This window comes from Balaenoptera musculus, chromosome 13 (genome assembly GCF_009873245.2).
Source record: "Balaenoptera musculus isolate JJ_BM4_2016_0621 chromosome 13, mBalMus1.pri.v3, whole genome shotgun sequence".
NCBI lineage: Eukaryota > Metazoa > Chordata > Mammalia > Artiodactyla > Balaenopteridae > Balaenoptera > Balaenoptera musculus.
Window position 1 is genome coordinate 31,892,780 of NC_045797.1, and position 14,302 is coordinate 31,907,081.

The 14,302-nt window shown below is 36.3% G+C and overlaps 1 protein-coding gene across 5 annotated transcripts in view; it reads right to left on the reverse strand.

The window, feature by feature from the left end:
• The window catches only part of APLF (aprataxin and PNKP like factor), a 92,434-nt gene that overhangs the window by 37,902 nt on the left and 40,230 nt on the right, over positions 1 to 14,302 (reverse strand). For all 5 annotated transcript variants that reach the window (XM_036872970.1, XM_036872972.1, XM_036872974.1 and 2 more), the window contains exons 4-6: positions 13,036 to 13,180; positions 12,585 to 12,717; positions 4,177 to 4,361 (exon numbers count right to left, since the gene is read on the reverse strand). In XM_036872970.1, coding sequence (XP_036728865.1) covers positions 4,177 to 4,361; positions 12,585 to 12,717; positions 13,036 to 13,180 — 463 coding nt within the window. The remainder of the gene's footprint in view (positions 1 to 4,176; positions 4,362 to 12,584; positions 12,718 to 13,035; positions 13,181 to 14,302) is intronic.

The following is a 14,302-nucleotide window of genomic DNA, read 5'->3' on the forward strand; positions in this document are numbered from 1 at the left end:
AGCCAGCTGCCTCACCTCCTATGAAGTAAGTCCTTTTGTTAACTGCTCTTCGCATAACTCTTTTTTTTTTTTTTTTTTTATAAACTCTTTCAAAAGTTGAGATAACTGGTTTTTGTTTTTTTTTTTTTTTAAGGTTTGCATTTTTTTGTTTAATTTATTTATTTATGGCTGTGTTGGGTCTTCGTTTCTGTGCGAGGGCTTTCTCTAGTTGCAGCAAGCGGGGGCCACTCTTCATCGCGGTGCGCGGGCCTCTCACTATCGCGGCCTCTCTTGTTGCGGAGCACAGGCTCCAGACGCGCAGGCTCAGTAGTTGTGGCTCACGGGCCCAGTTGCTCCGCGGCATGTGGGATCTTCCCAGACCACGGCTCGAACCCGTGTCCCCTGCATTGGCAGGCAGACTCTCAACCAGTGCGCCACGAGGGAAGCCCCGCATAACTCTTTTATGCTATAATAACCTTAACCCTGCTACTCTTCCCCCCCTCTGTCACGGAAGAAGTCCCTCTTGACTGCTTAACACTGACTGATCACCTCCTGACTCCTCATGATGATTTACAGGAAAGATCTCTCAGTAACACTGACTTCTCATGGTTCACTGATGTTCTTATTTAAAAGGTAACAATGGCAAATATTATGCTGGGTATGCTTTGCAACTCCTTTTTTTTTTTTTTTTAAATATTACTTTATTTATTTATTTATTTATTTTTTATGGCTGTGTTGGGTCTTCGTTTCTGTGCGAGGGCTTTCTCTAGTTGCGGCAAGTGGGGGCCACTCTTCATCGCGGTGCACGGGCCTCTCACCATCGTGGCCTCTCTTGTTGTGGAGCACAGGCTCCAGACGTGCAGGCTCAGTAATTGTGGCTCACGGGCCTAGATGCTCCGCGGCATGTGGGATCTTCCCAGACCAGGGCTCGAACCCATGTCCTCTGCATTGGCAGGGAGATTCTCAACCACTGCGCCATCAGGGAAGCCCCTGCAACTCCTTTTGATGTTGCTGAGGCAGCATCTTTACCAATGGCTACTTTGGCCCAACAGGCTGAATTATACACTCTCAAATGGGCTTGTACTTTAGCTAAGGGTGAAACTGCCAATATTTATACTGATGGTACACAGTTTAAGAGTAGCTCATGATTTTGGAATACTGTGGAAGCAATGTGGCTTCCTTACTTCCAGCGGAAATAAAATTTTAAATGGCTCTTATGTTCAGGAATGCAATATTTTTATCTGCCACTTTAGCTATTACTAATATTCCGGGGCATTCTAAACTTTACTCTCTGGAAGCTAAGGGAAATCACTTTGCTGACATTTCTGCAGGGAATGCTGCCCTGAAAGGGGCTAACCGCATTCTGGTGGTCCAAAGGAACATTCCCCCAAATGATAACTTAGAAAAACTGGCTAAAGAAGCCCAACAACTGGCCTCAGAAAAGGAAAAACAAGATTAGAAATTCAAAAATTGTTGGTCTGATAAAAAGAGAAAGCTCTGGTTTAGACTAACTAACAACCCAGTCCTACTGGAGACTCTAAAATCCCCACTCATCACCTCTGTACAAGCATTAAACCATTGGTCTACTGACAAAATGATAGCATTCATGAATCAATATTGATGGGGAAACACTGACAAATCCACCAAAAGTATCTACCTCACTTGTCCCACTTGTCTGAAATACAACCCAGAGAAGTCTGTTTGTACTGCTCCTAAACAATTTAAACTGTCCAATGGGCCACTCAAGGTCTGACAACTTGCTCTGGCTCATGGATATAAATGTTTTAGTAATGGTCTATGTGTTTTCACATACAGACAGGCCTCCCTTGCAGACAGGCTACCACTTCTTCTGTGGTTAAGGTCCTTTTAGAAAAGATTATCCCTACCTGGGGAATTCCTCTCAAATTTCATGGTGATCAAGGAACACATTTTACTGATCAGGCACTGCAACAAGTCTGCTATTTAGCCAGTTTTACAACACTTTCACTGTGCTTACCACTCTGAATTCTCGTTTAGGTGAATGCACTAATGGCATTATTATGACTCATGGCAAAATTTGTAAAGGCCCTCTAGATACCTCGCCACTGGTCCTTCTAAATCTCAGATCCACCTCTTCTGGAACTCATAAAGCTCTCACCCTTTAAGACAGCCACAGGATGCTCAATGCACTTGGCTCCTGCTTCTTTTGACTCACAACTGATAAAAGGAGAGATACTCCAATATTGCAAAGGCCTAACTGCTTCTATTAAAAATAACCATGTTTTGGTAGAGCAATCTTTTCGTAGTGTACTTGTGGGAGATGATGACCTTAAACATCACCTGGCAACCTGGATACTTCGTCTATTGGAAAAAAACACCTCCAGAAGAACTCTCTTCAACCTCACTGGAAAGGCCCCTATCAGGTACTGCTAACCAGCCCTTGTGCCACCAAACTCCAAGGAGTGGACTCTTGGATTCATGTGACACACCTAAAAACTGCACCGAACCCTGACTGGCCCTGCACATCATCTGATGACCTGAAGGTAAAGATTTCCCATAATTGAAGCCGCATCTGATGAGACAGCTTTCCCAAGATATCCAGACCAGGCCTGTTGGAAGCTTGTCTGCCAAACCTTTGATGATGACATAACACTTCAGATGCTCTCCAATCTCTATGATCTTGATAACATAGAGACTTTAGATTAAAAGTGCCTGAAAGTTCTTCCTCCTACCTCTCCTTGATACTTGAATGTGACTTCAATAGGTTTCCAACCTGTACTTTCTCTCCAATGTGAGACACCACACCCAGCAAAGGCCCCTCCTCGCATTAAGGGACAAAAAGCCACTGAAACCAGAAAACCTGATACTTGATCAGTAGTGCTTCAGAGAAAGATCTTGATCAAAAGGGGGAAAATGTAAAAAATTAATAAACAGAAACCTCAATTAAATAGAGTTGGGAGACCAGAAGGCAGAGCTCTCATGCCCTGTGATGATAGCAGAGCACAACATGAAAAAGAAAGACTCCTCTTCCTTCCTGGCGAGGACTCAGCCAATGAAAAACCATGGATTCTGTTTACTATAGCCCTCCCAACTTCCTTTTCCCCTCTCTAAAAGCATTCTCCTTCCCTTGCTGTGCAGGAACTTGCACGTGGCTCATCCATGGCTGCAGACCCCAAACTGCACTGATGATCTTAATAAGTCTTTATAGCCAATATATGAGTCAGAATACATTTTGTTTTCATTTATTAAACTTGACTCCATAAGTAAGCAAAGGAGTTGAGCCCTTAGTGATTATACCCCACTTCTCTAGCTTGAGGAAAGGATCTTCCAGTGAGGAGCAGGATCTTCTCTAATGGGAGAGGAGGCAAGAGTGAGGGGAGAACTATAAAAGGTCTGACTCCCTGGGATAGCTGCTGGAATTTCCATCAATCCAGTGCATGCTATTCTAAAACCAATCTTACTCCTATGGCTCTCAATGAGACTAAATAGATGGGGACCCACAAAGCTTAGCCACAGGTCTACAAGGATCATGAAAACTGTCATCTAAAGCCACCCTACTCCTGAAAGGAAGAATACCTGGTCTTTTTGTCCTAGGGCCATCTCTCTCTTTTTTTCCCCTTCTCTCTCTCTTTTTAAACTCATCCAATAAATAGGCCTTATTTTCTTAGAGTATCCAGTACCAAAGAATGCTTCAGTCAGCCAAACCATTCTAGTGACTTAGCAAAAACTGAAAGAGGAAAGAAAAGATTTATAAATACTGCAAGTTAGTCCAGAAGTAATCCTGCAACAGGCTGTTAAGAACTACCCATTTGTTGTTCCTCTCTTCATACTTATCAAGAAAAAGGTAGTTACAGGCAGTCTGAGAATGACCAATAGAAGAAACCAGATTTTCAAAATGGAGGTACCAAATTATGACCAAAGCCAAGTGTTCTCCATCTTTTTTTCAGTCTGAAAATTTCTAAATTAAGTAGCTTTGTTTTCTACATTGCAAGTGCTATATTAAAGATTAGTTTCAGTAAGCCAAAAACCAAAAACAAACAAAAGAAAAACTGGGGCTAGTTTTTATCTTGATAAACTCAATATAAAAAGCATTTTTGAAAAAAAAAAAAAAAAAAGCATTTTTGGTTTTTCCTTGATATATACAGCATATAATTATTCCTAACTAGAACACCTGATGAAGAAAATAAACAATCAAATTATGAATTTTTTAAAAATCACCTTGGATGAAATGATAGACTCTTCCTGGTCAGCATTTTTGCACTTTTTTCCTGTGTCTTGCTCTGCTGATATACTTTCTGTGCTTCCTGATGAAATTAATCGCTTTCTTCCCTGCTGTGTGATGCTTACTTGGGTTTTGTCTCTGCAGATTCCTTCTTTTCCACTTTCCTGGATTACATTATTATCTTAATCACACACAAGTACATAAACACAAAGAAAAAGAAGAAGAAAATTATCTCCTGTACCTTCAAATGTCAATAATCCATACCAAAAAAAAAAAAGACAGAAGGAAAGAAAAAAGAAAAAGGATAAAAGAGCAAGTACATTTAAAGTTCTATTCATATTAAGGCCAATCTCCAATCTGAAAATGCATATTTGCAAATCTCAAAAAGTATTAAGCAGCACCATGGCCAAGAGCTCCAGCCCTGAAGTCATCCTGGCCAAGATGCTAATGTGGGCAGACTTCATCCTTTAACTGTTTCACCTCACCTCTCTCAACTTTGGTTTCATCATCTAGAAAAAGGGAGTTATAATAATAACTGATGGAGTTATTAGGAGGAGTAAATGAGGTAAGATATATAAACTCTCTCAGAGTACCACATGTATGTTAGTTATCATATACATTTTTTAAAATTTTGGCATTGAATTTCTCTAACAGAAAATCTGACATATAGCTATCCAATGAATTTTACATATACTTACTGAGCCTCTATCATCCACAGTGAGGAATACAACTTAAGTTACCTTAAATACAGATTAAGTACCTAAAATAACTGAAAAGGAAGAGCAACCTCTACAAACTTCACTGTTAAAGAAAACAAGTCTCAATAACAATGGACACTGCATTGCCATAATACTTATTCAAGGTTCAATGTAGTGGGGAAACTTAAATCAGCATCATATTTTGTTAACAAATTCATGAATTGTCTAATCAGAAAAGAAAAAAGATCTACTTATTTTAAGAGGAAAATCTTCATGGTTAGTTGTCTTTCTCCTCTACTTCATGAGGGCAGAGACTTTCTGTGCCTTGTTCACTGTTCCCCATTTTGTGTCTCTAGTATCTAGACCTATGCCTATCACAAAATTGATACTCAGTGAATATGTTTGAGTAATTGAATTGTTAGCATAAACAGAAATTGTCCAAAGATCCTTTGAGAGACTGGATACAGGTATGTAAGGCAATCTGTAGTCACTATTTTAATGTTCTAAAGCAAAGGTTAGCAAACTTCTGTAAATAGCCAGAGAATAAATATTTTAAGCACTGTGAGCCATATAATATTTGTCACAACTACCCAACTCTGCCTTGTAGTGTGAAACCAGCCATAGACAATACATACATGGATGAGTATGGCTATGTTCCAATAAAACTTTCTTTACAGAAACAGGCAATGGGCTGAATTTGGCTCATGGGCTGTAGTTTGCTCACAGCTGTTCTAAAGGATATTCAAATGCTCTGAAATAACACACCCTCATTAAATTCAGAAAAGAAGTACTAATAGAATACTGGCCATATTATTGAACAGGAAAATCACTGAACCAATATAAAAGTAAAGTATTTATCAAAGGAAACTTATGAAAAAACTATCTAATAACTAAACTCAGCTTCAATTATTTAAATCTTTGTTTTGAATCTAAATTAGGGAACATTTCACATCATTTTAGAAACTGGCAGAAATAGGACTAAATAAAACTGACTATACAGTTTGGTGAAGCAAATGACCAAATATTACAACAGTTATGAATTAGTGAAACCAAGGGAAATAATCAACTATGATACTGTTTACTATGCTAGGAACTAAAAAACTGTATATTAAATAAGGCACAGCTTTTCCATAAATGACAGTTCACCACATTCCAAGTGTCACAGATGTATATAAAATTCTAAAATTAAATATATGTATATTTAAAATATTCAATTCTTTAAAATTCCAAATGATATACTATAAATATTCCTTCTAGGGACCAGAGCTCATTTTTTTTTTTGCATAGGAAGAAGTCATTTTGATATTGTTAAAATGCTCTTCACAAAGTGTATATAAAATATATAAGTTAATCGGCTCATAACAATCTTTATATCTGGCATATAAAATATTTTTCTAAATCCAGGATAGGTATACTTAAATGACAGAAATATAAAAGAAATTAGCTATTAGAACAAATCAGTTTATTTTAAACAATTACTAACTGCATTTATTTACATGAGCAGTTACACTAATACTATATGAATGCTAGCTCAACTATATGCATATATGTCATTAAAATTACAACCATCCAATTTTATCCTCCAAAGAAACCACTCCTAACAGTTATAGTAACAATTTGATGCGTATCCTTCTCAACTTTTTCCTAAGTATAACCAAATATATTTACAAATACATATATATATATACAGGGCTAAAAGTATACATGCTATTATTTCTCTGGGATAAATATCTAGAACTGGAATTTCTGGACCAAAATGTGTTATACATTTAAAGATTTAAGAGATATTGGCAAATATCTCTATTTAATGTCTCTAAGTAACTTTAAAAGGCTATGCCAACTTATACGTCCACCAACCATGTTTGCTGATACCCATTTTGGTCAGTACTGAATATTATCAATTGCTTAGATTTTGATGAGCTTAATAAACAGAAACTGGTATCTGGCTGTTTTAATTTATATTTCCCTATCTGATAGTACTCGTATATTTATTGGCTTTTTGTATTTATTCTTCTGTAGTACAGCATATAAAATGCCCAAAATTTCTACCAAGTTCTTTCTTTTGTGTTACTAAGTAGACAATTATTAAAAGCCTTCTATCTATTTTTATAACTGTGACAGATAATATCTCCCAGTATATTGTCAGTCTGCTATTTGCCTCTGACTTTGTTTACAGTGTCTTTTGCATTAAAATGTTTTTTTTACCTTTAATCTAAATAGATCTGCCAAATTTTCCCTTATGGTTCTAGGCTCCCATCATCTTAAGAAAGTCTCCCAGAAGTAATAAAAAATATTTCCCCCTTTTTCTTCAAATGCCTTAATAGTTTCAATTTTTACATTGGTTATTAATTCACTAGAAGTTTATTTATGAATATGGCATGAGCAGTGAGTGCTCTATTATTATTTCTTCCAAATGGAAAGCTAATTCTCCCAACATCGTATTTCATAATGATGCATCCTTTCCCCATCAATTTGAACTGATAATTTCTTATATATTAAATGTGTGTTATTCTAATCTGCTTTGGGGTGTTTCATTCTTTTTTACTGGTCTAACCTACCTATTCCTATGCCAGAACTATCAACTACTAAAAGTAGGCACCAGCCCAGATTGTGATAAAGGAAAGTTCTATAAAGAAATGGATATTTCTGTTATTCAAACTGTCCTTGAGCATATATAAAAAATCTCCTAATGCACTTTATACAATGCTGACATAGCTCTAATGTCAAAATCTGACATGGATGGCACAAATGGAGAAAAATACTGACCACACTTATGAATATAGATACAAACGTCCTAAACTAAATATCAGCAAATCTAGCACAGCATAAAAATAATAAGTCACCACAATAAAATTAACTTATTCCAGGAATACAAGCATGGTACAACATTCGGAAATCTACCAACATCATTAATTATATTATCATATGAAAATGCAGGACTGTTTCTATACCAAAAATTTTTTTCAAAGAATTCAACAGTTATTCCTGAAGGAATCAATCACCCTAAATATGATGAGTATCAGAATCAAATACCAATCATATTAAATGCTGAAACACTAACAGAATTACTGTTAAAATCAGGAATACAGATGCCAATTTTATCCATTTTTATTTAAAATCTATAGGATCTAACTTATAAGAAATGTTTTTAAAAGCAGTAAACAGATCAGAAGAGCCAAAATTATTATAATTCTGTAGATATGACTATACAGCTAGAAAATCCAAGAGGCTAAAAAACGATTAGAATTAGATCATTTAACAAGGATGCTTAAAATAAAGTAAATGTAAAGAATAACTAGAGCTTTAAGTAAACTGAACCATAATCAAATTAAACAATGTCAGTTAAATATTTATAATCTGTATTGAGTTGTCATACAGAAAATATTCAGAGTACAAAATTAAGTGTAAACTAAATGGTTTGGGGACTACTTACTACTTCAACCTTTATCAGCATGTGCCACTTTTCATAACTCCATGTTGGAGGGTTAGAAGATGGGGAAAGAAGAATACTAAAGGGTAGCATGATAACCAGTGAAAATATAAAAGCTCCCTTTTCAATCTAGCAAGAGTGTCATACCCTAGGAGTTCTAACTTGTCCTGGGGTCTAGAAGGTTGAGGAAGCAAATGGAAGCAAAGAGAGGGGAGGCTCTGATACCCTTTGCCCAAATATTTATATTCACTTACCAATCACTAAGGGACATGGAAAAATTTTAGCCCAGGCCTGAGAAACGCATGATAACATCTAAGGGCTAGTACCTGGGGACCCAGAAAAGTAAATAAATTAGAAGTATACTGGCTGAAAAACAGAAAGGATAGCCTGATCACAGCAAACATCCATATACATATAAGAATTAAACTAACAGTTAAACTGAGAAAAGATCTAGGAGAGAATGCAAGGGCACATTAATAAAATAAAAAGCAAAAACAAAACAAAACCAAACCCCCAAAGCATACAGAGGGTAAATTTAGGTGGCCATCCAGGTATAGTGATATAGCTCAGAGCATGGGCTTTAGAGTCAGACAGAACTAGTTCTCAATTATAGCTCTGGTATTTATTATGATCTTAGATAAGTTAGTTAACATCAATTAACATTATTATTTGTCCTGTAATTAATGTCACAGATGGTTCCAAAATATCAAGATGGTTTCAGATAGTCTAAATAAAGATCAATGAACACAATAGAGTACTAAAGCTGCAAAAGACGTAAGAAAGTATCCTACATCTAAATGAGCCTAAAATGCATCTTGGAAATTGATTTTTCAAAATCATTAGCATTGGTCTATTGACCTGGATGATATATTACTTAAACAAACAGAACAATAACAATAATAAAAACTACACAGCAGAAAAAGTCAAATTATTCCAACCTTTAATTAGCTGGATTCAAGTACTAAACTGTCCTTTACTTCTAAATCTTTCTGTCTTTAAAGGAGTTAAGTAACCTAATTTTGTTTTTGTAAGTATTCTCCCAAAGTCTGAATTTATAAGACATGCCTGAATGCAAAGACTTTTTTATCTTATTTTGAAGCTTTAGCATTTTAAGTATATTATGTACTATATAATATTCCTGTCCAAATCAATGTCAAATTACTCTCATTTGTATTTTCAAGGTGAGGTGCCCAAAAAAGTGCTTCTTATTTTATATGGTGCATTTATCAAGTGAAAATTAATGGATATTTGCTTCAAATTTATAATTTGAAGCAAATATATTTTAGACGATTATAAGTCATGTAATAATGGTAGTACAGAAGCAGATACAGTACAAAGTAACTCTGAAAGAAAAGAACTTGTTTGCAAGGAGGCAGTTCACACTGGTCCAATTTCTGGTCAAATAATATTCCTTCTATATTAGAGAAAAGGTTCTACTGAGGGAAAGTGCTGCCCCCTCTCCACTACCATCCCCATTCCCTTCCTGCAAACTGAGAAGAACCACACTTAATGAGAAATGTTACTGATAAAAATATATTATACATGTAATGATGGGGCGTGGGGGATTGAAAGCCACTGTCCTGGAATAAAACACTTAGCAGGAAATCTTAGATTTAAATATGAAAATTCTCTAGATTAAATCACATCTCCCTCACCACATGATATATAAGCTATTTTTGCCACAAGATCACTCTGATCCTACTACAATCTAAATTAGCATTAAATAAGGAATATTCTGTACACAACATATTTGATCAAAAACTTTAGAGGACTTTTATGACCACTATGCTGAACACGAGAAATAGTAAGAGTTGGAACATTCAACTAACATATATTGTGCTGTCACTTGTGCTGTTAATTTATAAAAGACAATGTTCAAGGTAAAAAGGCAGATTGACTGAACTGATCATCCCAAACAAAACCATTACAAATTTTAGACAAAGTATTTTTTTAAAAAAAAACTATTTGAAGGCACTAGAGAGTAACCAAAAAGGCAGAAATGAGGAGTCTGACCTTGAAAACTTAACTACAGTCTGTGAGGTTTATCAATTTGTGGCTTTTTTCCTGAGGGCATCCCCCAATTCGCAGGTGACAGAAAGCTGCAGCCTTACTGGCTTAAGTGGTCAGAGGGCTGAGTTTGAGGCTAACAGAGTAGGTAGAAAGTTAAAGACAAAATTCCAGAAGGAAGAAAGGCTTAGAGAGCCAAGAACCAAAATCTACATGTAAAACTGACCCAAATCCCTGGCTGGTTGCTAAACTACATGCGCAGAGACTGCAGCTGCTGTCCACACGGAGGAAACAGAGTTTAGGGCCTGAATTAAATGCCCATTAAGAAAACAGGAAGTAAATTTCCTATTAGGCCCAGTTAATTGCCTATTAGAATAAAAATATTTATTCAGAGGGATACAAAATTAAAGTCTCTGTACTCTATCATTCATAACATCCAATAGCATAAACCAGAAAATGTGACCCATATAAAGGAAAATAAGCAGCCAATAGAAACTAAACCTGAGATGACTGAAAAGTTGCAAATAAAATGCAGACTGAATAATACTATGTAGCAAACATTTTAATAATCTTGAATCAATGGGGATACCCAGCAGATGACATAAAGCATTGTGGTATCTGCTATGACAGTGAACTATGCTAGGACACTGGTCTCATCATCTTTGACTCCTTCAGCACATATCATTGTGTGCCTGTAGTTTTTTGTTTAATTAAATTAATTTTAAACACTCTTACTGTGCTTGTCTTTTACCTTAGACATGACCCCAACAGGTCTGTTTGAAAAGCTACTTTAATAAGTCGTCTGTATTGCTTTCAGTAGTAAAATGAATAGTATTTTTCTATTTTTTTACATATGTAAATGGCACATATTGTAATGGGTGAAACCTAGGGTTGACCAGGAAACAATTTTTCGAAAGTTTTTTTTTCCACTGTAGTATAAAGGGAGTGCTTTAGCAACATATATCATGATCCTTTAATATTTACACTTTTTGATCAACTAATTTCCTTTCTACAATTTAGACCATAGTAATAATAAGAGTAGACTTCTAAGATACTCACAGTTTTTAATTGCACTTATTAATGACACTGCAATTTGGGACAGTGAATAAATGTTCAATAATAAGATAATTCTTAAATGATGATGTATTAAGAGAGAGGACAGGTACAGACATTACTGTGGTTGGCAGGATTCTGAAATGAACCCTCCCCGAGATTTCCTGCCCTAATCCCCAGGACTGTGAATAAGATGAGATATCATGCTCAGGATTATGTTAAGTTATATGGCAAAATAAACATTGCACCTATTTTTAAGGTTACAAATCAGTTTACCTTGGGTTAATTAAATGGGAGATTATGTACATGGGCTTGATCTAATCAACAAATCCTTTAGAGCAGAGAGTTTTCTCAGCTGGCCACCGAGGGGAAATTAGAGAGACGCAAAGCTGGAGAAAGGTCTGTTGTGCTATGCTGGCCTTGAAAATGAAGTGCAAGAACAGAAAAATGCCCTCTAGGAGCAGAGTGAGCTCCAGCCAACAGTCAGCAGGAAAACAAGTCCTTTAGTCCTCCAACTGCAAGGAAGCAAATTCTCCACAACTGGAATAATCTTCTAAGGGGATTCTCCCATGACACCCAGGTCAGAACCCAGCCTGACAGACACCTGGATTTCTCTTGTGAAAATCTCAACAAACAACTCAGTTGAATCTGCCCGGACTCCTCATCTTTAAAACTGTGAGCTAGGGCTTCCCTGGTGGTGCAGTGGTTAAGAATCCGCCTGCCAATGCAGGGGACACGGGTTCGAGCCTTGGTCCGGGAAGATCCCACATGCCACAGAGCAACAAAGCCCATGCGCCACAACTACTGAGCCTGCGCTCTAGAGCCCAAGAGCCACAACTACTGAAGCCCACATGCCTAGAGCCCATACTCTGCAACAAGAGAAGCCACCACAATGAGAAGCCCTTGCACTGCAACGAAGACCCAATGCAGCCATAAATAAATAAATAAACAAACAAATAAATTTATTAAAAAAAAACCCTGCGAGCTAATAAATGGGTACTGTTTTAAGCCACTAAAAAATAATCATAATCATGATAATTAGCAGAATGGTGTTTGATAAATGGCATAAAATAGTTTATGTTTAAAATTAGACTTCATGAACACATCTAAAGAAATGTTAGGCTAAGTTATACACTTACATAACTGCTATTTCTGTCTTCATTTGTTCAGAAAAACTTTCAAATTCTGTTAAATATTTTCTTGAAACAAAACCTACCTCCACTGATGACTGGTACGGAAAGGTTCTGATCACTTAGATTTTCTGTTAACATCCACGCTGGAAGGATTCTTTTCCTCTGGGAAGGGTTTGGCTGTTGCTTACTCAAGTCTCTACTTTCATCTAGGAAAGACTAAAAAGGCACCTATATATTAATTGCTAAAAATAATCCTGCATCCTTAATAAAACCATAAAAATTATTTACTTTGCAGAAAACTACCATTAAAAAAATCCATCTGCAACTGTGGACTGAGTTGGTCAAAGTTCTCAAAGAAAGAAATTCAATATCGCTATTAGTTGAAGTGTTGGTCTAGTGTGATATTCTCTAGAGCTTAACTTAAAAACAGCAAAAGCAGATCAATGCTAGAAATTTTGTCATATGTCTAATACCAGTTGTCTTTTCTTTCCTTAAGGAACATGTTATAAATGGATGAGATCTTAACTTTCTTACCACAGTATTTGCAGTGGTCTGGGTCTTTCCTATTTCTGTGCTTCTTTCCAGCTGTGGGGCACCAGGTGTCTCATCAGGCAAATCAATCAAGGAAGATTTTGGTGTTTCATTCAATATATCATCTTCATCAAGTATTTGACTATTTCTATGAAATACAATTGAAATTCATTTATTAATCACTTAAATTTAAAACATTTCTATTGCCTATCATGCCATTATGTGATTCTCCCAAGTACATCTAACTAATGCGTTATGCTACTTTTCTCAGACTTAGGAAGACAAAAAAGCAGATTATAGTATGCTAGAATAAAATATATAGACTAGAATATGTTCTTCATCTTCTGCTCACTCTATCACCATAAGATACCGTAATCTTTCCAAAACATGGGCCTAGAAACCACAGCTATTTATAAGATGGGCAGTGGTCATCTCTATGAAGGCTTAAGAGTTATTTACTTACTATATAGTATTTGTTCAGATTGTCCATAAAAGTTAAGATCGCCTCCAAGTATCCAAAAAGAAAATGCAAACTGTAAGAACATCAGCTAAGCTAGTTAGGGTCTTGAAGAAAAAAGAAATAAAATCCTGAGGTCAAGTTCACACACAGCTGCTACTGGGGTCCTGGCCAGTGCAGCCACTTGTGAAATCTCCCCAAACTTGTAGTCCGACACAGGAGCATCCATGGTCACATGTGGAACATACTAGCAGAACCAATTACCTCCTACTTGCTGCAAAGTGTGGTAAGATCATCCAAAGTTCTGGATCATTATTCTTTATGTATGCATAGAGATGATCCAACAGACTTATTTTTTTGAAAATTTGAAAATATAGATGGAAATACCACTCAGAAATAAAAAGGAAAGAAGTATGATATGTACAACAACTTGGATGAATCTCAAAGGCAGTTTGCTAAGTGAAAGAAGCCAGACACAAAAAGTACATTTCGTATGAATCCATGCATATGTCATTCTGAAGAGGTAAAGCTACAAGGACAGAAATCGGATCAGAAGTCACCAGAAACAGTGGGTGGGGGAGGGGAATGACCACAAAGAGGCAGGAGGGAATTTTCTGGGGAAATGAAAATGTTCTATATCTCACTGTGGTGGTACTTACATAACTACACAAATTTGTCAAAGTGCATTGAATTATACATTTAAAGGGGTGAATTTTACTATTGGTAAAATGTTCCTCAGTAAACGCTAACGTTAAAAAATTTGTCTAGCTGAGAAAAGAATAATTAATGGCTTGTTTTATTTGTTTTAGTGTA